Genomic DNA, 21,228 nt, shown 5'->3' with positions numbered 1-21,228 from the left:
GGCATAAACACCTCGTGGAGTCCTCACGACCACCCGGTCTGGTGCCAGGATAAAGAGGAAGGACTGAGTGGGGCTGGCGGATGAAATGTGCGCCCTAGGTCGCATAACTAGAAAGCAGCGGCGCCGTGGTCCCCCAGCCCGGCGCCTGGAGACCCTGCCCCCGCGCGGCCCGAAGATGCGCCAGAGCCCACCGAGCCTCGTGCCCCGCAGACCCCGCCTCCCGAAGCCCCGTGCACACGCGGAGCTGTTTCCGGGCCCTGCAGCCGCGGGGGAGCTGGCAGAAGTCGGGAGTTGGGGTCTCGGGTCCCAAGCCAGAGTGCATGTCGCGCGCGTCCCCATCGCTCCCCTGGCCCCTCCCTGCCTCCGTCCGTCCGTGTTAACTCCCTGCCTGCCTGGGCAGACTGAAGGATTCCGGAGAGAAGCCGGGGAAGGCAGCGTCCAGCCCCGAGGACCTGCAGCTCCTAGGCCGCCTGCAGAGCCGCCTCAAGGAGCGCGAGGAGATCATCAAGCAGCTCACGGTGAGGCCCAGGGCGACCCGGCCCGTGCACCAGCCGGGCACTGCGGCAGTCGTCCCAGGGACAGCGTTTGCACCTGGCCCTTCTCTGAATGCCCCCAATTTTCCCTTGCAAACAATCCTTGTTTTTTTCTTTTATTTAAAAAAAAACTCACTAAAAAGCGTATGCGAGAAGATAGGCAAAGAAAAAACATTCTACTTCCAGGTCCAACAGCACTTGCTTGATGTTGACATTGGTTCAATTTTTTTAAAAACCTGGAGGATTTGAGAAAAATATAGAATGGTTTGCCTTTGAATTTTAGTAGAATCAATTTTGATTGACTTATTGATCTGTTAGTAAAAACGAGCACTTTTTTTTCTAGTTAGCAAAGCTACTTCTGAAACCCCTTGATGAGAAAGTTATTTTGACCACTGATGGAAAATTGTATGAGTAAGGAATTATTACTCACAAGTGTGAGAAAGGTACTGTGGTTGTGATTTTAAAAAAATCCTTAACCTTTTAAAAATATATATTGAGGATTTTACCGATGAAATTATATGATGTGCTGTAAAAGTGAGGCTAGAGAAAAGGAAGATGACACACATAACCCAAATCGGCCACGCTGTTACAGTTGCTGAGATGGGAGAGGGATCAAACTAGCCTCGCTACCTTAGTGCATGTTAGAAAATATCTATGACACAAATATCTTTTAAAAAGTATGATAGGGGACCGGGGATTTAGCTCAGTGGCACTTCGCCTGCCTTGCAAGCACGAGGTCCTGAGTTCGATCCCTGGAACCAAAAAAAAAAAACAAACATGGTAAGGAACGCAAGAAGGTGCAATCTTTTGCATATCTGGGGGTTTTCTTTCTCTGCCTTAATCTTCAACTTTCTGCGTGAGAGTTTTTATTTGGGCTGCTGAGAACCCTTGGTCTTTCCCCCGTGTATTCATCAGCTCTCCCAGCTTGGGACAGAAGAGGCGACACCCATGACTTAAAGGAGGAGAGGTCTAACTTGGCTGGCAGTTGCAGCCCACAGCCAGCTGGTTCCAAGGCAGGGCATCATGGCAGGAGGATGAGTTGAGCAAAGTCGCTTAGTTCATGGGAAGGGCTTGGGAAACAGAGCAGGGGGCCAGAGACAGAGAAGAATGGACAGGGAACCCTCTGAGACACGCCCAAGGACAGGCGTTCCAGTCTGCTCGGTTTCTTCACACACTGAAGCCGACTGGTCAGGATTACTGATCTCACCTTGGGAAGGCACCAGCTTCCCTTCCTGCACAGAAAGGGCTGGGAGGTCGGGGTCTTGCCGGGGCAAGGCTCCCCCAGAGTCAGTGGCTGGCAGCTTGATTGCCACCGCCCATCCCTCCCTCCCCGACTTCCCTTCTCTCCCATTCTGCCCTCCTCCCTTCAAGGGAGACCCAGGGCTGTGTGCCCAGGCGCATCTGGACTCAGTTGTGTTGTTTTCCAGGAGGAGAGGAGATTTCACTACGCAGCCTTCCCCAGTGCGGTGTCCCATCGGAATCGATCCTTTTCTTTCCACCCTCACCCGGGGTGTTTGACCCCCACCATGAAGGTAAATTGGTTCTGCTGCTTTCACTGCAGCATAGTCTGCTGGTTTCTTTCCTCCCAAAGGTAACTGCAGCTAGCTGATGGATGGGCTACTGTACACTCAGGGCAATAATCACCAGAGAAAAGACCCACAGGGAATCATCCACAGCACCATGCAGGCACTGTTTGTATCTGGGGAGGAAGATCATGTGTGGTTTTTATTTGCTATGGGCCTCGGTATTTTCCAAATTTTCTATAGTAAATATGGGCCACTATTAATAATAGTTGTACCTGGTGAAGGGGAAGAAGGAAGATGGTAGGAATCTCCCACTTCTTGACTGTATTTCTCTCTGGTATTTTTGGAGTTTATTAACAGATATCTTATTTCTATAACAAGATTTTAATAGCTTCAGAAAAGTCAGTATTTTTTATAGCCCAAAGGACAAAAAAACCTAAACTGACCTGAACTGATGAGCTCTCTTTTATGGTTTTTATTGTATTCCTCTTAGTATGCTAACACTTCAGTTTTACTCCAGAAATATTAATTCACTTGAAGACAGGCTGGTCCCAGCTCAGGTTAGAATTACCTGGCCTTGTACACCCTAGAAAAATTAAATTACAAAACATGTCTTTCCCCAAAAGTTTTAGAAAAGATATTTTGTGTGGACTGATGTATTTTTTAAAACAGAAAAAAAAGATTTAAAGGGCCAGGGATGTAGCAAAGAGACAGAGCACTTGCCTAGCTAGCATGCTTGAGGTCCTAGGTTTGACCCCCAACACCACAAAGAAATAAAAATTTATGAAAAAATTTAAAAAAATAATAGGACAGTGTATCAATACAATCATCCCCTCCTTTCCTGTATCATTTGGTTGGGAGGGACTTATTTACTTCCACAATCATGGTTGCTTCTGCTAGCACTAACAAAGCTTTCCTGTGATACAAACAGAAAAAGAAGATGGAGGAGGTGCCCAGCCGAGTGGTCAGCGTGCCCAACCTCGCCTCCTACGCCAAGAACTTTCTGAGTGGGGACCTGAGCTCCAGGATCAATGCCCCTCCGATCACTAAGTCACCCAGCTTGGACCCAAGCCCCAACTGTGGCCGGCCGTACAAACCCTCCCCGTCTCTAGGCACGAAAACCGCCACAAGGTAAGGGGTGGAAGCTGTTAATCCACTTCTCCTGGGACAGGAGAACAATTGGGGTCCTTTCTGGCACCTGCTAAATGCATTCGAGCAGATATAAAAAATAGCAAACCCAGTCCTGCCTTGGCCAGGTGACAGTCTAGCCAAACAGGAAGGCTGTATGAGAAGGGAGTTATGTCATTCTTTGGAAGGGGCCCTGTTTCTAGTACCCACTCCCAAAGGCCTTTTTTGGTTAGTTTTTCCCCCATGGATGCTGAGAACACCAGCATGGCTCACAGAGGAGGCGCCCACCTTGCCTGGCCTTGAGGTCTGAGTTAAAATCGGGGCCTCTTCTTTCCGGTCTGTGGCCTTGGGCGAGTCACGTGGCCCTCTTGCGTTCTGTGTATCCCACCTGGAAAATGAAGATAATACAGCATCTGCCTCGTCAGGCTGACGTGGGAGTAAGGGAATTAATCCGCAGGTCATGCTTCCTACAGGACTCAGTACAGAAGTGTTCCATATACTTTCACCACTATTAAGATTCTTGAGATTTCTTGTATTAGTTTGGAATTTTAATTAGCCTTCTAATCTGTGAGTTTGGTTGCATGTGCGTGTTGATTTCAGCTACAGCTTGCAACATGCTTCTCTTCCAGCCTTGTGCTGTTTTTCTTTTGTTTATTAGTTCATTCTCCTTCCTGTCCAGTCTTCCATTCTGAGGGCACGTTTTACATTCTGGGCTTAAAGTCTGCATTTCAGAAACGGCCCCTTCTAAAACAGTCCTGTCATCAGATGGGGTCCAAGGAGGCCCCTCAAAGAGGAGATGGGGACCTCACTGGCCCCTGCCCCAAAGTGGGTTCTTGACTGTCCATGGGGAAGAACTGCAGGACTCGTCAGTGAGCAGCACAGGCAGAATCACAGAAGCCACCTTCAGAAAGGAGGGTGGCGCTTGGCATGAGACGCATCATGGTCTGGGGCTGGGGGTATGGATGTGGTCTTGGGGGCTCCTGAAGACAATGGTCCAGATCGTGCATTTGGGCATGACCTAGGACAGTGATGGCGAACCTTTCGGCGCTTTCAATGGTAACAAAAAGCCCTCTGCAGTGCGTGTGCCATAGGTTCGCCACCGCTGATCTGGGCTGTGTCTTGATAGGTCACCCACTGGTGGGCTCGGTTAAAATGCAAACCATCTGCATGCATCTGAAGCTTAGAGATATGACATCAATTAATAGTGTTGTTTCCTAAGAGTTAGAAATCTGTGAAACTTGTGAATTTATAGTATAGAAATAAAAAACACAGATTTATTGTACCTTTAAGGCTCTTAGGAATTTAGAAGCCTTGAAAACAAAAAACAAAAAACCAGGCTTAGCATGAAGGCATCATAACCTTTGGTAACTGCTCCGGTTTTCTTTTTTCTTCTCCCTCTCCCTTTCTGTCTCCCTTCCTCTCTCCCTCTTCCTCTCTCTTTCAAGTAGTGGATTAAAGCGTGGGCTTCACACAGAGCTCAAGCTCAGCCCTTTTCATTGTTTAATTCTGAGCCGAGGTCTTGCCACATTGCCCAGGCTGGGCTCAGACTTTCAATCCTCCCGCTTCGGCCTCCTCCCAGAATGCTGGGATTGCAGATGTGTCATCACGCCTGGCTGCAAGCTTCGGTTTTCTTAAAAGCACAAGTTTAAAATGACAACTTCCTCGTCTCCTTTCTGCCTCTTTACTTCTTCTCTCCCACCTTAGACCTGTTAGAGGCCCTGCCTGCCGCCCCTCGCCTGCTGGGGTGGGCGGGGATGCAGGCGCCCAGAGTGGGGAGCTGGAAGGACCCCCTTGCCATCCTTCCCTTCTGCTTCACACTGTGGAAGCTGAGGCTGGAGCCCCAAACACACCCCTCTGTGAGCCAGGAGAGCCAGCTGCCATGCCGTATCTCATCACTGTGCGCCTCAGTTGAAAGCTACTTTGGTGCTTTAGGTGCAGCTTCACAAAGGCTGATGAAGAGCATTCCGCCGGGCGCATGGGATGTCTTGTTGCCCACTGTTTCTCCTTTTCAGCTTCTCAGGCTGACTTCATAGCCTCAGCTGAGATACTAAGGCCCCTTAGATATCTGAAGACAGCATAGTGTAATGCTGTGTGGATTGACTGGTTTTTTTTGGCCTTTTTAAATTGGGCTCATCTTATTTGTGCTGTGCCTGGAATAAATAATAAATGCTGCATCCTAGGCTTCATTATGGTGAACAGTGAGTCTTAAATAAAACAATGGAGAGCCAAACAATGGAGAAACCTCTGTTTTCAAAACAGGAAGATGCCTCGCCCTTGCTTCCCTTGTCCTTGCTCCCAGCTACTGATGGAGACCCCTGAGGTGCAGTGTCTTTTGAAAACTAAGGAGCCGTTCTGTTTCCCTGGAAAGATGATGCACTATTATGTTGTTTATTGGATAATTTCCAAAACTGTAAGAAACTTTCTTTTGTTTCTAGGGCACAAGATGGTGAAACAGTGCCACCCAAGGAACCCCCACAGAAGCAGGGCTCCCCACACCAGGAGTGGTTCACCAAGTACTTTTCCTTCTAAACCGACCTCGGGGATGCATCGCAAAGGGGACTTAGAAACATTCAAAACACAGAAGGAATGAATGACACCCAACCAAATAACTTGCTTGTCATATATATATGACAGCTAAGACAAATGTTGGCTTTAACATTTCATACTGTTTCATGGTGTCACCAGTTTGTTAAAAAAAATTCTTGATATTAAAGATAGAACAAACCAGTGTTATTAAAAAGCACCCATAGGAAAATGTTATGAATACTGTTGATGATGTGCGCACTGTATTTCTAGTGTCCATAACATCATACTCCACTTTGGGGGAGATCGGACTTTGTGACTTCCTTAGTTTATTTTAAAAGTAGTTTCATGTTTCCTTATGACCCAAGTCCTCTCCATCTGGAAAACTGTTTCTGTGTAAAATGATGTAATTCCTAAATGCACACCTAACCTCATTAGGAGAAGGAATAAGATAAAATCCATTATCAACAGAAAGGCCAGTTTCAAAAACCAAAACCCAAACCTCCTAGGAGTGGACTGCTGTGTGCTCTGGTTGAATGCTGTGACTCCCTAGGTCCAGGACAGGCAGATTCTAAGCAGGCTAACACCTACCTCAGAAGGGGCGGTGCCGCGCCCTGTCCCACTTCTGTTTCAGTGACTGTGTCAAGTTGGTCATCTGTGAGGATGGATTCTAGATGATTTGTTCTCTGAGGTCACAGTTCCACTGAACCTGTGGTCTTGGGTTTGGGCCATTTGCCTCACGATGTGTTGCTTCTGCACTGCATGGACTTTTTGTAGGTTCCCGGGCATTGGGAATGGCTGCTCATGGTGCTGACCTTGCGCTCCTCCAACCACAGAGCTGTCTTACCCTCTCCCAGAGCAATGCGATTTGACAAGACGAAATATACCTTGGAGTAGGCGAAATATCTTTTCAGGCCTTTGGTGCTGGCCCAGCAAGTGGCCCCAAAGCAGATGTTAATTCTATGCACTGAAAAAACTTTGCTCTTTTAATAAAATGTTAAACATCTGGGCAATAAAAATGGTTGTAACTTGCTTTTCCATACAAGGTAAAATTAGATGAAGACAGTTTGGAAGAAGGAAGTCCACATTAACTTTATCAGAGCATCTATAAATAAAAAGTAGCAGATTACATCACTGCAAGAAATGCAACTAAAATTGAAACCCACAAGTTAAAGGCAAATTTACTATCTAACCAAAACATCAATTAGATTTTTTTTTCCTTTTTTTGTGATGTTGGGGATTGAACCCAGAGCCTTGCACATGCTAGGGAAGCATTACATCCTCAGCCCTAGTGTAATTTTATTTATTTTTTTATTTTTAAAATTTTTTTAGTACCGGGGATCAAACTTGGGTCCTTGCGCTTGCACAGCAGGTGGGCAAAACTACTGAGCTAAATCCTCGGCCCTATTTTTTTTTTTTTAAATGCTGATTCTTGTCATCATAGCTGTAACACGCCAAAATGTACTTCAGTATCAAGTTTTTGTGTTTCTTTGCTTAAGAGTGAGTTTTGTTTTGTTTTGTTCAGGCTGTGCTTGTTTCTCTGATTCAACTCCTCTTCCTGCCTCACCCTCACACATGCTGGGATAATGGACATGTGCCAGTGAACCCTGTGAAGGTCTAATATAACACTACAGGTCATTAAGACTATACAGTGGGCCCTCGAGTTAGGACCGGCCTGACCTAGGAACTTGGGTCACGACCAGAATTTCAGTTTTAAGACTGAAGTCTTGAGTTATGAGCCAAATGTGGCCGCTTGTGCTTCCAGGTGGTCTCAGATACCCTTAAAGAGTTCTGAAAGGAACATCACAACATCTTTTCCTGTAGGGTTAATTGAGAAATCCTGGGCCAGTGTCTAAGGACACTGAGATCTGCCTGTACCCAGGAGACTTCGAAGGCTGTGTAGAGGAGCCTGACCCTTCAATTGACCAACATGAGTTTCAGAATTATAAGCAACGTGAGTTACAAGTGAATGAACTGAGTTGGTAAGTCAAGGGTCCACTGTACACTGTTTCTATAATGAAACAACATAGTGTATTTAGACTGTTCTAACAATACCATAGACAGGCTAATTTATCAAAAATAAGAGAAGTCCAACATCAGGATGCCAGTGGATCTGACTGTCTGATGAGACCCATTCCTCACAGACAGCACCTGTGAAGGGAGCTCACATGCAGAAGCAGCAAAGGAGCTTTCGAGATCCTCTTTTATAAGTGGAAGCCTCATGACTTCACTTCACGTTTCCATCTCTAGTAATACAGGCTGAATATCCCTTATATGAAGTGCTTAGAACTGGAAGTACTGTAGGTGTTGGGGTTTTATTAGAGGCTGAAGATGTAGCTCAGTAAGGCCCTGAGTTTAATCCCTTGCATGCAAAAAAAAATTTGAGGTCGTTTTTTTTCAGATTTTAGATTTATTTGCACACACGTATTTCTCAGAGATGAGACCCAAGTCTAAACATGAATGTCACTTATGTTTTGCATATCCTTTACATTTTTTTTTTTTTTTTTGGTACCAGGGATTGAACTCGGGACCTTGCTCTTTCGAGGCAGGTGGCAGAACCACTGAGCTAAATCCCCAGCCCTTGCATATCTTTTAAACACACAGCCTGCAGGCAAATTTCACACATTTTTGGTGCACCTGCATTTTGACCCATCAGGTGTAGAATCACTCACTTGCAGTCTGTGCTCAAAATTGTGAATTCAGGGGCGTAACTCTAACCCTAAATTATGAAGTGATTTTTGTCTTACTTTCCCACAAACCCAAAACAGCTCTGTTCAAAGCTGGAATCCTGAGCCTGCTTCTGTCCAGCAGAATAACGTGGCCGGGGTTAGGCCAGTTACTGGATATCAGGGTCAGCTCTGCAGCACTCCCTGCCTGCCCCAGGGGAAATGGCTGAGTGTAAGATAAAGGGGGAGAGGAAGCGGAACAGAGGAGCTGCTGCAGGTCTGACCTGTGATTGGGTGGGGGGTGACAAGAAGTGTGCCGAGGGTCTGACATGGGCGGCTCCGGGAAGTCTTGTGTAGCTGACAGGTTCCTAAGCAGGTTACCCCTCAGAGTCCATGGTGACAGCAATGGCAGGGGCTCCCGAACCCCACACTCAGGACAGGCGTGGCCAACGTGGGAGGCTTTGCAACTGCACTTCTCACAGTGGCTCTGCTGAGGGGAGAGCTTGGCAGTGCTCCTTCATGGTCTCCAGATGGGCCCAGAACCAAAGGCTCAGCAAGGTCAACAGTTAGAGGCTGGGTAGTAGAGGAAAGAGAAAAGGGGCAACGTAGTGGCCAGCGACTTCACAAGTATCGTCAGGACAGCATGAGAGGGAGACCAGACAGGAGGAGGGGAGGAGAGGCACTAGGGACGGTGATGGGAAGGCGCCAATGGGAGGCAGCTCAAGGTCAGGGCAACATTTAGGGTGGGAGGCCAGCTGTGGGGATGACTGAGACTCACATGATGCAAGGCACAGAAAGCACCCAAGGGATTAAGTCTGGGAGAGGCCACGAGGCCCAGAACCCGGGTGGAAACTCGGGCCTCACAGAGGAGGCGTGGCAGCAGCTGGAAGGTGGGAGTCCCAGAGGATGGGGCGGGTGGATCGCCCCCGGGACAGGGCGGCCCAGCGATGCCATTTAAGAATAACAAGATGTTGGGCCGGGGATTTAGCTCAGTGGTTCCACCACCTACTTCGCAAGCACAAGGTCCCCCAGTTCGATCCCCAGTACCCAAAAAAAACCAAAACAAAAAGAATAGCAAGATGTTTACAAACTGACAAGACAAAAATTTTATTTGACATGTAGGTTTTCAACTGAATAAAGAAATGGCAATAACGTGAATATACCTAATTCAAAATATTTTTTATAAGCACCAAGCACAACAGTTTCCTTTTTTTCTAACCCCCTTTCAGTACCAGGGATGAAGCCCAGGGGCATTTGACCACTGGACTACACATTCAGCAGTTTTTTGAGACAGGGTCCTACTAAGTTGCCCTGGCTGGCCTTGGATTTGTGTTTAAAGCATTGTGGGGGTTGAGGATTGGTTGTATTGTTGGGGCAGGCGACGGGGTTAAAACTTATTGGCGAATAAGGATGGGGAGATAGTAGGGCCGGGCCAGGTGGCAAGTTTAGTTGCGCTTTCCCGGGTCGGCTAAGTTTTGGTTTTACTGAAGACGCGCGCCATTTTGGTACCAGACCTCCCTGCGGCCGACTAACACTCCTGAGTGGCCACGATCACAGACACGCACCACTGTGCCCCACTTTCCAATCTTGCCCTTTTTTCTTCTGTAATACTGGGAACTGGACCTTGGGCCTTTGCTGTGAGCCACACCCCTGGCCCTTTTTATTTTTTAAGACATTTCCTCACTAAGTCACTAATTTGCCCAAGCTGGACTCAAATTTGCAGCCCCCTGCCTCAGCCTCCCAGAGTGCTGGGATTACAGGCGTACCCAGCTCCAATCTTTGCACGCCTCTATTAGTGAAAGAGTGCCCCAGATTTAACCAGTCTACTTAGGGTCGTAATCAAGGAATTCAAAGCTGTCGAGCAGAGTGTGGGATGTCCAAGTTACAACCCTGTGCTGTGAGAGCTCCGTGTCACCTGACACCTTCTGATGAGGCCACGTGCGGGGCTCAGACGGTGTGAGCAGCTTACACACAGACAAAAGTGAGGAGTAAGCACTGCCCATAAGATGCCTTAATACATGAGCATGTACATTCAAGGGGGTAAGGCCTCATCTCATGGGCCTACAATGCAGGAAGGGGTAAAGGGACAGACCCAAGTCATTAAGACACAAGGAAGAGCCCCCATGCACAGGCAGCGGAGGAGAGAAGCCCTGTGCCCCAGGAATGCAGGGAAGGCAACGGGAGACTGTGTGGCCCAGGAGCTTGAGGGAGTGACAGTGCAGGGTGGAGAGGCCAACATAAGTCAAGCCCGTCCTACAGCCGAGCAGACTACTCAGAAGGCAACGGCGTGCTCGTGCTGGGCTAAGGGATGGAATCTAGTAAGAGATCGCGTGAAGGAGAGAGAGGAAGCCTGGACAACAAGAGGGCAACACCATCAGCGAGCTGACTGTGCAGCCTGTGGCTCTGCCCCAGCGCCCTAGTCCCCTGGAACCAAATCCATGAGCAAGAAACTTTTTACTGGAAACTCTCTGCTCCAAAGAAGTAAAGCAAAACAACACAAGCAAACAAAACTCAGAACTCAGAGAGATCAGGGAAGCTTTAACCACTCACACTCCACTGTGCCCTGGCTGGCACATGGACACAGGGGCCCCACTCCTGACACTGACAAATTCCTGAAGGTCACTGGTGACATTCAGCAAATCGCCCTCCTACTACATCCTCCTCAAAATGGGTAAACAAACACCACACAAATTAAGAACTGACCCAAACAAAAGCCATCATCAGCTGAAGGACCCTACTGAAACATTACTACACTAACCTAGCATGTCTTACTCTTTTTCTGACCAATTACAAAATACACACTGTACTGCTCTGAAAGCATTACAAACATCGCTGCAATAGATTCCTCTTCCTGTGGTAGTTCAAAGTCTGGAAATAGCAAATTTAGACTTTTCCACACACTGCCACCGCAGGGGAGTTACCATAAAAAGGCTACAAACTCTTTATTGCCTCCTTCTCAGACTACTGTAAGTTTTCCTTCCCCCTCAGATTATAACAATCGAACAAATGGAAACACAAAAATGAAGTCATACAAAAATAAGATAAAATACAAGAAAGAATCTGTGTCATCATACTGAGTCTAAACTGTACTAAAGACAAAAAACTTAACTCGGTCTACCAAAGCTACAGGCATTTTGTATTGTAAAGAAACTAGCAGCTCCTAAGAATAAGGGGGGAACGATAGCTGGCGACATAGAACCCACATCATCTTCTTGTCCAGGACAGAGTTCTTCCCAGATGCCGTGTCCACAAAGGGGATGTTCAATAAAGCTGTCTGCTGAGGCCATTGCACAGGCCAGGGCTCTCTCACGTCTGCTTCAGAGGCGCAGGGATATTGGCGGAGGCCTGCTCCAGGTAGGCCAAGGAGCCCTGAGGGATTTCCGTGGGCTTTTTGTGCTGCACGTTGATATCCTCCAGCACCTGCTGCCAATGCCTCAGCTTTGTCAAATGCTTCTGCACCAGCGCATCTTTCCGCTGCAATTCATTCCTTAGTTCTGAGACGTCCTACAGATGAAAGCGATGGAGTACATCAGAGCAAATCGGTGAGAAAGAATATAGTTGCTCATGAGTTAAGGGCACAAAGTAGTAAACTCAAAACCAAGAGAAAACATGAAGCTAAACTAAGCCCATTATTTGCTTGGGTCCACTATTTGTTTTTGTTTCTTTCTTCCCATTAAGTTTATTGGTACATTTTAGGTATAAAATACAGTTACATTCAGCATTGGGATCTTGTAACTTTACATGATGTATCCCGGTTCCCACTTTTTTCCCCTTCCCCTGCCCCCCTTGACCCCCTCCACCCTTCCCTATTTGCAAAGACTTTGTTTCCATTTTTTTTCTTTTCTTATATTTTTTCTTTTCCCTTCTTTCCTTTCCCCTACCCCTCCCACTTCCCCTGCTCCTTTAGACTTTTTCTTCCTATTACACAATATCAATTATACATTTTTAAAATTACAATATCAAAATTTAGAGGACATTACCACAGATTTTACAGAATTTTTTCTTTTTTTTTGGTACTGGGGATCGAACTTGGGTCCTTGGGCCTGCACACCAGGTGGCAAAACCACTGAGCTAAATCCCCGGCCCATTTTACAGAACTTAAAAGGATATAGAAAGCATATTACAAAAATCTTTTGAAATATGCTTTCTATATCCTTTTAAATTCTGTAAAATCTGTGGTAATGTCTCCTAGATCTTGATGTTGTAATTTTTAAAATGTATAACTGATATTGTGTAACAGGAAGAAAAAGTCTAAAGGAGCAGGGGAAGTGGGAGGGGTAGGGGAAAGGAAAGAAGGGAAAAGAAAAAATATAAGAAAAGAAAAAAAATGGAAACAAAGTCTTTGCAAATAGGGAAGGGTGGAGGGGGTGAAGGAAGGGCAAGGGAAGGGGAAAACAAATAAGAACCAAGATCCTCATGTAATGGTACAAGATCCCAATGATGAATGTAACTGTATTTTACACCAAAAATGTACCAAAAACTTAATGGGAAAAAAAAAACCCACCAATAATAATAATTTTGGAAATTAAAAATAAAAAAATAAAAAAAATCTCTTTTGAAATAAATTTGACAACTTCTAAGAAGTACCTTGAAAGACAAATTAATGAAACTGATTCTGGAAGAAATATAAAATTTGAATAGCACCTATTAAAGTATATTCCTAGCTTGAAAACCTACCTATAATATGACAACAACAGGCTCATATACATTTTAACTGATGAATTATATCAAACATTTAAAGCAGAAAAAAGAAAGAACACTTCTCTCCTCATTTTAGGAAATCAACAATGTGCTAATACTAAAACTGGATAAAGATAACAGAAGAAAAAAGTATGAACATAGATAAAAATTTGTTTAACAAAACAAACTATTAAAAGTCAGATCTGGCAATATGATGAAAGTAGTTTTATTATAGGAATGGCAGTGTTGGTTCAGCATTGGAAGATCCACCCCCAAAAGTCATCATTTTAACAGAGGAAAGGAAAAAGCCCTATGATCCTGTCAGTAGTTGCAGAAAAAGTATTGGACTAAATTCTACAGCTGTTCATGGTAAAAGCTATCAGGAGACTAGAAGTAGAACAGAATCTTCTCAACAGATAAGACATGCACTCCATACTTCCAGCAAAAATATCTTATGACTGGAAAAGATACAATGCTTTCTCCCTAAGGTGGGGAACAAGGGCAGATATGCCTACTCTTCATCTGTCCATTAAACTTTGAAACATAGGCCCAAAACAAAATAGTCTGGCAATAAAAAGAAACAATTAGCATAGAATTGGCAAAGTAGAAGTAAAATCTTTCTATGCAGATGAAATGATCATCTACAGAGAAAATATTACAAAATCTCTAGGAGCCCCTAGAACTTGTATTTGAATTTAGCAGGATTAGAAAATACAAGGTATATATAAAAATTCAGGTCTATGTATACTTGCTATAAATGAAGAATTGGATACTGAAATTTAAGTTATGGGGCCAGGGACTTAGCTCAATGGTTCCACCCCCTGCCTCACAACTGCAAGGACCTGAGTTACATCCCTGGTACAAAAAAAAAAAAAAGTTATGTAGGAGTACAAAGGATCTAGAAAATTGAAAAGAAAAAAAAGTGTTGGAAGACATTTATTATCTAATTTCAAGACTTCTTCTAAAGCTACAGTAATCTACAGTAAAGCCACAATGTTGGCTTAAGGAAAGACACAGAGATCACTGGAATAAAACAAAGAATCTAGAAATGGAACCACACTTATCTGGTCCACTGAGTTTTGAAAGATTATTTAACATTAACATTTTAGAGAACATAAACTCAATTTTTGGTTTTTTTTGGTACTGGGGATCGAACTCAGGTCCTCGCACTTGCACAGCAGGTGGCGAAACCACTGAGCAAAATCCCCAGCCCAACATAAACTCAATTTAAGAGCAGAGGAAAAGACAGTTTTCAGCAAATGATACTAGAACACCTGGTATCTGTATGTAAAAAATTAACCTTTATTTCCATACATAAAATTAACTTGAAAGGATCTATGAACCTAAATATGAAAGACTAAAACTATAAAACTTTAAGAAAAAATTATAAGGGAAAATGTTTATGAATTTAGGGTAGGCAAGAATTTCCTAGTATACAAAAAACATGATGTATAAAAGAAAAAAACTGATAAATGAGATTCCATCAAAATTTAGAACTTTAAATGACATCATTAAGAAAATGAATAGTCCTTAAACGGACCATATTTATAATGCATATAACCTACAACCAGAATATATAAAGAACTCCTACAGCTCATTAATAGACAGTATAATTAAAAAGTAGACACAAGATAATAAATAGCCAGTACAGCAGAACGAAAGGTGTGCAACACTAGGATCGGAAAAATACTAATCAATACAATAACAAGATCGTATTATACACTCATTAGGGAGATGAAGTTAAAAGTTTTAAAAGAACAAACGTCAGCTTAGGTGTGAATCAGTTAGAACCTTCTAATACTGCTAATGTGAATGTAAAATGATAAAACCATTTTGGAAAACAATACAGAAATTTCTTGTATTACTGTTAAGAACAGTTCTGTTCTTAAATTTTTACTTAAGAGGAATGAAAACACATGTTCACAATAGATTTGTAAATACAAGTTGACTATCCCTTACTTGAAATTCTTGGGACCAGAAGTGTTTCAGGTTTTGGTTTGAAATTCACTTGATCTGCAAAGAGGATAGCTACTCCTGCTTTTTTTCGGGTTCTTGTCACACAGAGTATTGTTTTCCACCCTTTAACTTTCAGTCTATGAGTTTCTTTTTGAATTTAGTGTTTCCTGTATGCAGCATATTGTTGGATTTTACTTCTTGACCCATTCTGCCAGTCTATTTCTTTTGATTGATGAACTGAGACCATTCATAGATGGTTATAACTGATACATACTGACTTATCATTGTCATGACTTTTTCTTTTTGTTGGATTCTCTCCCTTTGCATTTAATTTCTTGTCGTGCCCGATGGATTCATTCACCTCGGCTTCCTGAGGTTGTGATCCTCGTTGTCTTTTCCTAGGATTTTGTCTAAAATTTTTTGGAGTTGTGGTTTGGTTTTCATAAAGTTCCTAAGGTGCTCTTTGTCATGAAAGTATCTTATTTCTCCATCAATTCGGAAAGACAGTTTTGCAGGGTACATCTAGGTTGCAGGCTGTTTTCCTTTAGGCTTGAAATGCGTCACTCCAAGCTCTTCTTGCTTTGAGGGTTTGCATTGAGAAGTCTGCTGTGAGTATGATGGGCTTTCCTTTGTATGTGATTTGTTTCTTTTCTCTAACTGCTTATAGAATTTTGTTCTTTTGTTGGATTTCTGGAATCTTAACTATTACATGCCTAGGTGTAGATTTTTTTTTGATCAAGGCTAGTTGGAGTCCTATATGCCTCGCTTATTTGTATGTCAAGTTCTTTTCCCTTCCTTGGGAAGTTTTCTGCCATCACTTCTGTGGACAGTTTTTTTATGTCATCTGCACTCTCTCGTTTCTTCATTGACTCCAATCAGTCTTATGTTATTCTTCTTTGCATCATCTAGCAGGTGCTGGATTGATTTCTAGTGGTCCCTTACAATTTAAAGAAATTTTTCTTTTCCTGGTCACTAATTGCAATCTTATCTTCTGTATCTGAAATTCTGTCCTCACATTGGCTCATTCTGCTGCATAGGCTTTCAATGGAGTTTTTAATCTCCTAGAAATCTGTTTGTATCTGTTTTATGGATTCCATTTGTTTCCTATGTTGGGATTCCATCATGTTCCTCAGCTCCTCTATTTTTTTATGTGTCCTCTCTAGATTTATTAATCATATCTTGCACTAGGGGCACAATCTCTGCTGTTATCTAAGAAATTATTTCTGATTTTATTTTTTCCAGATCCTCTTTTTTTGCCAGTTCAGGGAGTCTAGGTGGTTGAGTATTCTTTTTTTTTTTTGGTACTGGAGATCGAACTCGGGTCCTTGCGCTTGGGCAGCAGGCGGCGAAACCACTGAGCTAAATCCCCAGCCCTTAGGTGGTTGAGTATTAGTGTTCCATCTTGTTTCCCTTTGGGATTGCTTTAGGTGATCTGGAAAATCTGGTTTTGAGACTTGTTTACATGTCTTCTCATTTCAAGCGAGGCGGGGGGGGGGGTGCTCCTGGCACCCACGGCTCACCTCCTCTGCACTGGGGGAAGTGGTACTCTGGATCCACTATTTGAATAATCCACAGCAACTACTCCAACGGCACATGTCTGCCTAACATCAAGTGTTTTTTTTCTTTTGGTACCAGGGATTGAACTCGGGACCTTGAGCTTGCAAGGCAGGCGGTGGAACCACTAAGCTAAATCCCTGGCCCAAAAGTGTTTATTTTTAATTATTTTCTCCTTTAATAATAACCGAAGTCCGAGAATTCAAAAAGCACTCAAAGGCAACCAAAAAGAAATCAATCACTTTCTCATTCTGACCCTTAGCCACCAGCTACCTCTGTCCAAAGACCACTGCTAAGAAAAAAAAACACTGAGAACCTGAAAGACTTGTAAGACTCCACACCACTGGTTTATAATTTCAGATTATGAAAGGTTAAAATTATATTTTCAAGAGCTTATGAGTACCAACATTAAATCCTTTATGGGGCCGGGGATTTAGCTCAGTGGTTTCGCTGCCTGCTGCGCAAGTGCAAGGACCCGAGTTTGATCCCGGTACCAAAAAAAAAAAAAAAAAAAAAAAAAAAATCCTTTATGAAGACTTGGCCTTGGCCACACCTGTACTGTTATTCAAGTATTTATATCAGGAAATGATGTGCCACAACGGACTGCAAGAAGATCATTTCTTCTTACACTCACCACCTCCACAGCTGGTATCACAGATGAAAAGAACCTTTTTGATTAACTGGTCTTCTTGTAGGAGTTTGTACTTCAAAAACTGCACTAATGGCTAATCTCGATGTGGGCTTTCTTACTGAAAGCAGCACTGGTCATGACATGGAAAGATTCCTCCTCCACATTAAGGTGGCAGCTCCTGATCAGATCCGCTGGATAGTATTAAAGCCTCCCAGGCCTCGGGGCAACACCAGCACACTTCTAAATGCCCAGGTTAGGATGGCAGACCAAGGAGATCTTGAGTCTGAAGGAGCCTTGGTCAGAACATTTATTTTTTCATTTCTTGAACACTGAATAGATGCCTTCTCACACAGACGGCACTGGTTAAGACAACTGGGGACACAGGTCACAGCTCCTGTTCCAATGTGCTTTCATCTCCCTTAACAGCTTTTCAACCTTTTGCACAAGGCAGAACCTTCTCTTAAGACAGAGTTTCTGACAGCAGGTGTGTGACACAAGTAGGCAGAGCTGCTCTGTTTGGAGCTCTGCCTTACACCCTGACCTCCTGGCACCCCTTCTCCTCACAGGCAAAGACAATCAGCAGTGTTTCACACTGAGCTATAAAACACCCCTTAACTTCATAGCAGGACAAGGGTATATCTCATTTAAGGCATAAATAGAATCCTGATAATATTTGCACCTCCTAAAAGTTGAGGGGAAAAAACTAGTGTGTACCTCTTTGATAACTTGCTCTGGTTTTTGGACAGACAACTGCAATCTTTTTTGTAGGAAAAAACATTCTGTTTGTCTTGCAATATCCAGAAACTTCTGGATACATTGATCAACACCTGTGGGGGAAAAAAAAATTAAATTCAGAACAACACTAGGCATATGCATCTATTACATAAATGAATAGTTAAAATATTGAAACAGCATTTCTCATAGATGTAATCTAGGATTTTAATTTTGGCCACAGCAATAATAATGACTGCTAACTTTCTGTGTATTAGCAAACACTAAATAGCAGGTAGCACCTGCTTTTATCAGGTGAGAAACAGACCTTACACAACATGAAAGCTACAAGGCTTTCTAAAGGAAGATAATCCAGAGATTGAGAAACTAGCATTATGATTTCCAGTTAAAATGGAACATTTAAAATATGGTACAAAGAAATCAGAAGCACTGGCTTCTCTGGAGACACAACACAGGGAATAAGAGAAACCTAAAAGATTTTCTCTTAAAATACTTGTTCAAAACATAATCACAACTTGTGGGTATTTAAAAAAGCTGTTCACACTGTTAGTCTTCTTTACCTAACATCAATATAAAAAACATTATAAATGGTTCATTCTGAGTGACCCATGTCAATTAATAAGCTGAACAAAGACCCAGTGGCTCATAGGGGTAATATGCAAGTATCTTATTCCCCAGAAACATTCTCTTAGGATACATGCAGGACTGAAACCCACTCAGGTATAAATGCAGCAACAAGCAATCTTGCTGAAGGCAGGAAGAGTGTCTACAAAGAGGAATTCTTACCAGTTCGAATTTCTTCCTGATCGGTGCCGTTGACATAATCCTGACTCACAAGAGAAGCGAAGCAAGCCTATGTGGTCAAAACAGCAAAAAAGATGTCATTTGCACATCAAAAATCTTGTTTTTGAGTAAGAAATGTTTCTCCTGACATCATTCAACAAGCTGATAATACTTGGGCTTGCACAGGAGGCAAAAGACCTCATGCCAATTGAAAGATACTTGGCCTGATACAATGCTTGGTAAACGGTAGTCCCAAAGGGTGCAGCAAATGAAAAGCTGGCATTTGCCAGCACCACTACCTGACTTCTATCCACCTGCCCATTCCTATCTCATTCCACACGAGGGCCTGACCACCCTCTCATACACACTCCCTTCCACCAACCTTAAATGACTGGTGTTATTATCCATTCAGAATGCAGGCCAAATGTCACCTTCGCAGACAGGCTGTCCCTGTCTGTTCTAAATGGTGTCCCTCCTGTTCATGCTCTACCCTGAGCTCCAGCTTTATTGTTTTTCATAGTATTAAATGACATTATCATCCATTCTTTGCATTACTATCTGTCCCTACTAATAGGTGTTCATTCTGTCTTTCTTGTTTCCCACTATACTCTTGAGTGCTTGGAATACTGCTTGATTTTAACAAATCCCAAATAATGGGGAGCACAAGAGGACAAGGCTGATGTCACATGGATGACCAAGTTCCAAAGTGGGAGCTCTTCCTTAAAGGGCACCGATTGAAATGCACATGTGAATCAGCCAGGAAGTTCTATGTGCAGACAACTGTCAGAAAATACACAAAGAAGGCTGACTGCAGACAGCACAGAGCCAGAAAGAGAACAGGACCAAAGCTGGGGGAAGCAGAAATTGCAAAGAAAGCCTCCAACTTCAGTAAGGGAGAGCCTCGCCAGCAGTAAGCAAACTACACTTGGTATGAGGCAGGCAGATACAGGCTCAAATTTAGATCACGAGAAATAGATGCAAGGCCCCTTTGGGAAGCAATAAATTCCCTGCCGGCAGCTTCCCCATTAGAATTACAGAGACAATCACAGGAGTCCCCCCAGGCCACAAAGCTGGAGAGGCTCCCCCAGAGCCAGCAGTGGCACAAACAGGGTGGATGGAAAACAAATCTCATAAATTTTTGTCCCTTCTTTCTCCAAACAAACGGGGATTTAGCTCAGTGCTTCCGCTGCCTGCCTTGTAAGCGCAAGGTCCCGAGTTCGATCCCGGGTACCAAAACAAAACGAAACAAAACAACAAAAAACCCCCAGACTTCAACAGAAAACACGAGTTATAGGTAGGACAAAATGCATAGCAGTCTATTAAAAAATGATTTTTCGAAGTATGCCTTGGGTAGTTTTTGCCTGAAAAGTCAGGAGGCCTGAGCGGTAGTGCCCATTTTCACAAATTCAGTTTGGTTCGGGCGAATTACTTCTGCTCTCCAGGCCTCAGTTTCTCCAGCGGCAAAAGGCGGGAACGGGACCAGACAGTTCCTAATGTTCCCTCCCACATCAAGAATGCACGAGCTCAATAAACTCCTTCCGTCTCACCAACCACAACGAGAAAGTCAGGGACCTAGAGGGGCGGGACTCAAACGGAAATGAGAAGTAAGCAAGAACCGTAAGAGGAAACAGGACGTTTCATAAGAAATGTGACCCTAAAACTGAGTCCCCAGAGAAGACTGAGACCGTTTAAGAGTGGGGCTCAGCGGAAAAGTTGGGTTCCAAAGAGGATGCGCTCGTACTAGACACCCAGATGGGTCCCGAGGCATCCCTCACTGTGGAATCAAAACCACTTAAGGCAGGTTCGGAGCCTCGGTACCCTCATTTGTAAACTGGGCGCTGGGATCCAGGAAGGAGGTAACCTGCGCACGCGCAGCTTACGTCTCCGGGACAAAGGGGTCTGCAGACTCCCGGGTCTCGGTTTACCTCAAATGATGACTCCAACTCGTCAACTAAGGTACTGTTAGCACTTCTCGGAGCGCCAGGCGTTGCTTGAAGAAGCGAGGCCTGGCCCGGATGTCCCGGCGGGGCACCCGAGGGTCCTGGGGGCTGCCCGGAGAACATACCGCCCAGCGGAGCCGCCATATCTGGAGTGGCAGGACACGCCCACTGCTCCTGCGTGAAAGCCGGTCCGGTCACGTGACGAGCGCCTGCTCTGAGCTGCCTAGGGCTCCCGGAAGCTGAGACGCTGGCGCTTGAGTACCTCCTATTTCCCTGCGAAGATGCCGCGTGCTGCTCCTCCTGCTTCTGCTCCTCCCCCTCCCCCTCCTCCCTTTTTTTTTAAAAGTAGTTTAATCAGTAACTGACTTTCAAACAGTTGGGTAGAGAGAGAGATTTAATAACTTCAGAGGAGCGAGTCGCTTCCTGCGGGAGTCAGAATACTCTGCTGCTGCGGACACGTGCCCTAAACGCTTCGATGGATTTTGACTGTCACTTTCTTCTCTAAGGATTCAGTTTGCGGGTGGGTAAAATGAGAAGTCATCCACTCACTCCACGAACACTTCTGAGAGCTTACTCTGT

At 44.3% G+C, this 21,228-nt stretch overlaps 2 protein-coding genes across 4 annotated transcripts in view; one reads left to right on the top strand and one right to left on the bottom strand.

Annotated features, from left to right (window-relative positions):
• Fam184b (family with sequence similarity 184 member B) overlaps window positions 1-10,054 on the top strand; it is a 104,781-nt gene extending 94,727 nt beyond the window's left edge. For 2 of the 3 annotated variants that reach the window (XM_004847231.3, XM_021260243.2), the window contains 4 exons: window positions 401-518; window positions 1,961-2,065; window positions 2,988-3,187; window positions 5,620-10,054. In XM_004847231.3, the coding sequence (XP_004847288.2) occupies window positions 401-518; window positions 1,961-2,065; window positions 2,988-3,187; window positions 5,620-5,713 (517 nt within the window). In that variant the 3' untranslated portion in view covers window positions 5,714-10,054. Of the gene's footprint in view, window positions 1-400; window positions 519-1,960; window positions 2,066-2,987; window positions 3,188-5,619 lie in introns of those variants that run through there. The other variant, XR_205344.3, reaches the window with a different exon arrangement.
• Window positions 9,456-20,825, bottom strand: Med28 (mediator complex subunit 28). Its single transcript, XM_004847234.3, has 4 exons — window positions 20,635-20,825; window positions 18,713-18,779; window positions 17,909-18,021; window positions 9,456-11,877 (listed from the first exon to the last, which is right to left on the bottom strand). The coding sequence occupies exons 1-4, from the start codon at window positions 20,791-20,793 to the stop codon at window positions 11,680-11,682; spliced, it is 537 nt and encodes a 178-aa protein (XP_004847291.1). The 5' UTR covers window positions 20,794-20,825; the 3' UTR covers window positions 9,456-11,679.
• Window positions 20,826-21,228: the final 403 nt, after the last annotated feature.

Source organism: Heterocephalus glaber, unplaced genomic scaffold, assembly GCF_053883595.1.
Source record: "Heterocephalus glaber isolate CG9 unplaced genomic scaffold, H.glaber_assembly_v1.0 deba00001509, whole genome shotgun sequence".
Classification (NCBI taxonomy): domain Eukaryota; kingdom Metazoa; phylum Chordata; class Mammalia; order Rodentia; family Bathyergidae; genus Heterocephalus; species Heterocephalus glaber.
The sequence above is the reverse complement of the archived record's forward strand: the minus strand, read 5'-3'. Positions and strand labels throughout refer to the sequence as shown.

Bases quoted from the DNA above. Each gene is read 5' to 3' on its own strand.
- Med28 (XM_004847234.3), bottom strand. From the start codon at position 20,793: ATGGCGGCTCCGCTGGGCGGTATGTTCTCCGGGCAGCCCCCAGGACCC. The intron at 18,780-20,634 runs GTAAACCGAGAC...TTGACCACATAG, and splicing joins AGTTGGAGTCATCATTTGAG to GCTTGCTTCGCTTCTCTTGT. The intron at 18,022-18,712 runs GTAAGAATTCCT...TTTCCCCCACAG, and splicing joins TCAGGAAGAAATTCGAACTG to GTGTTGATCAATGTATCCAG.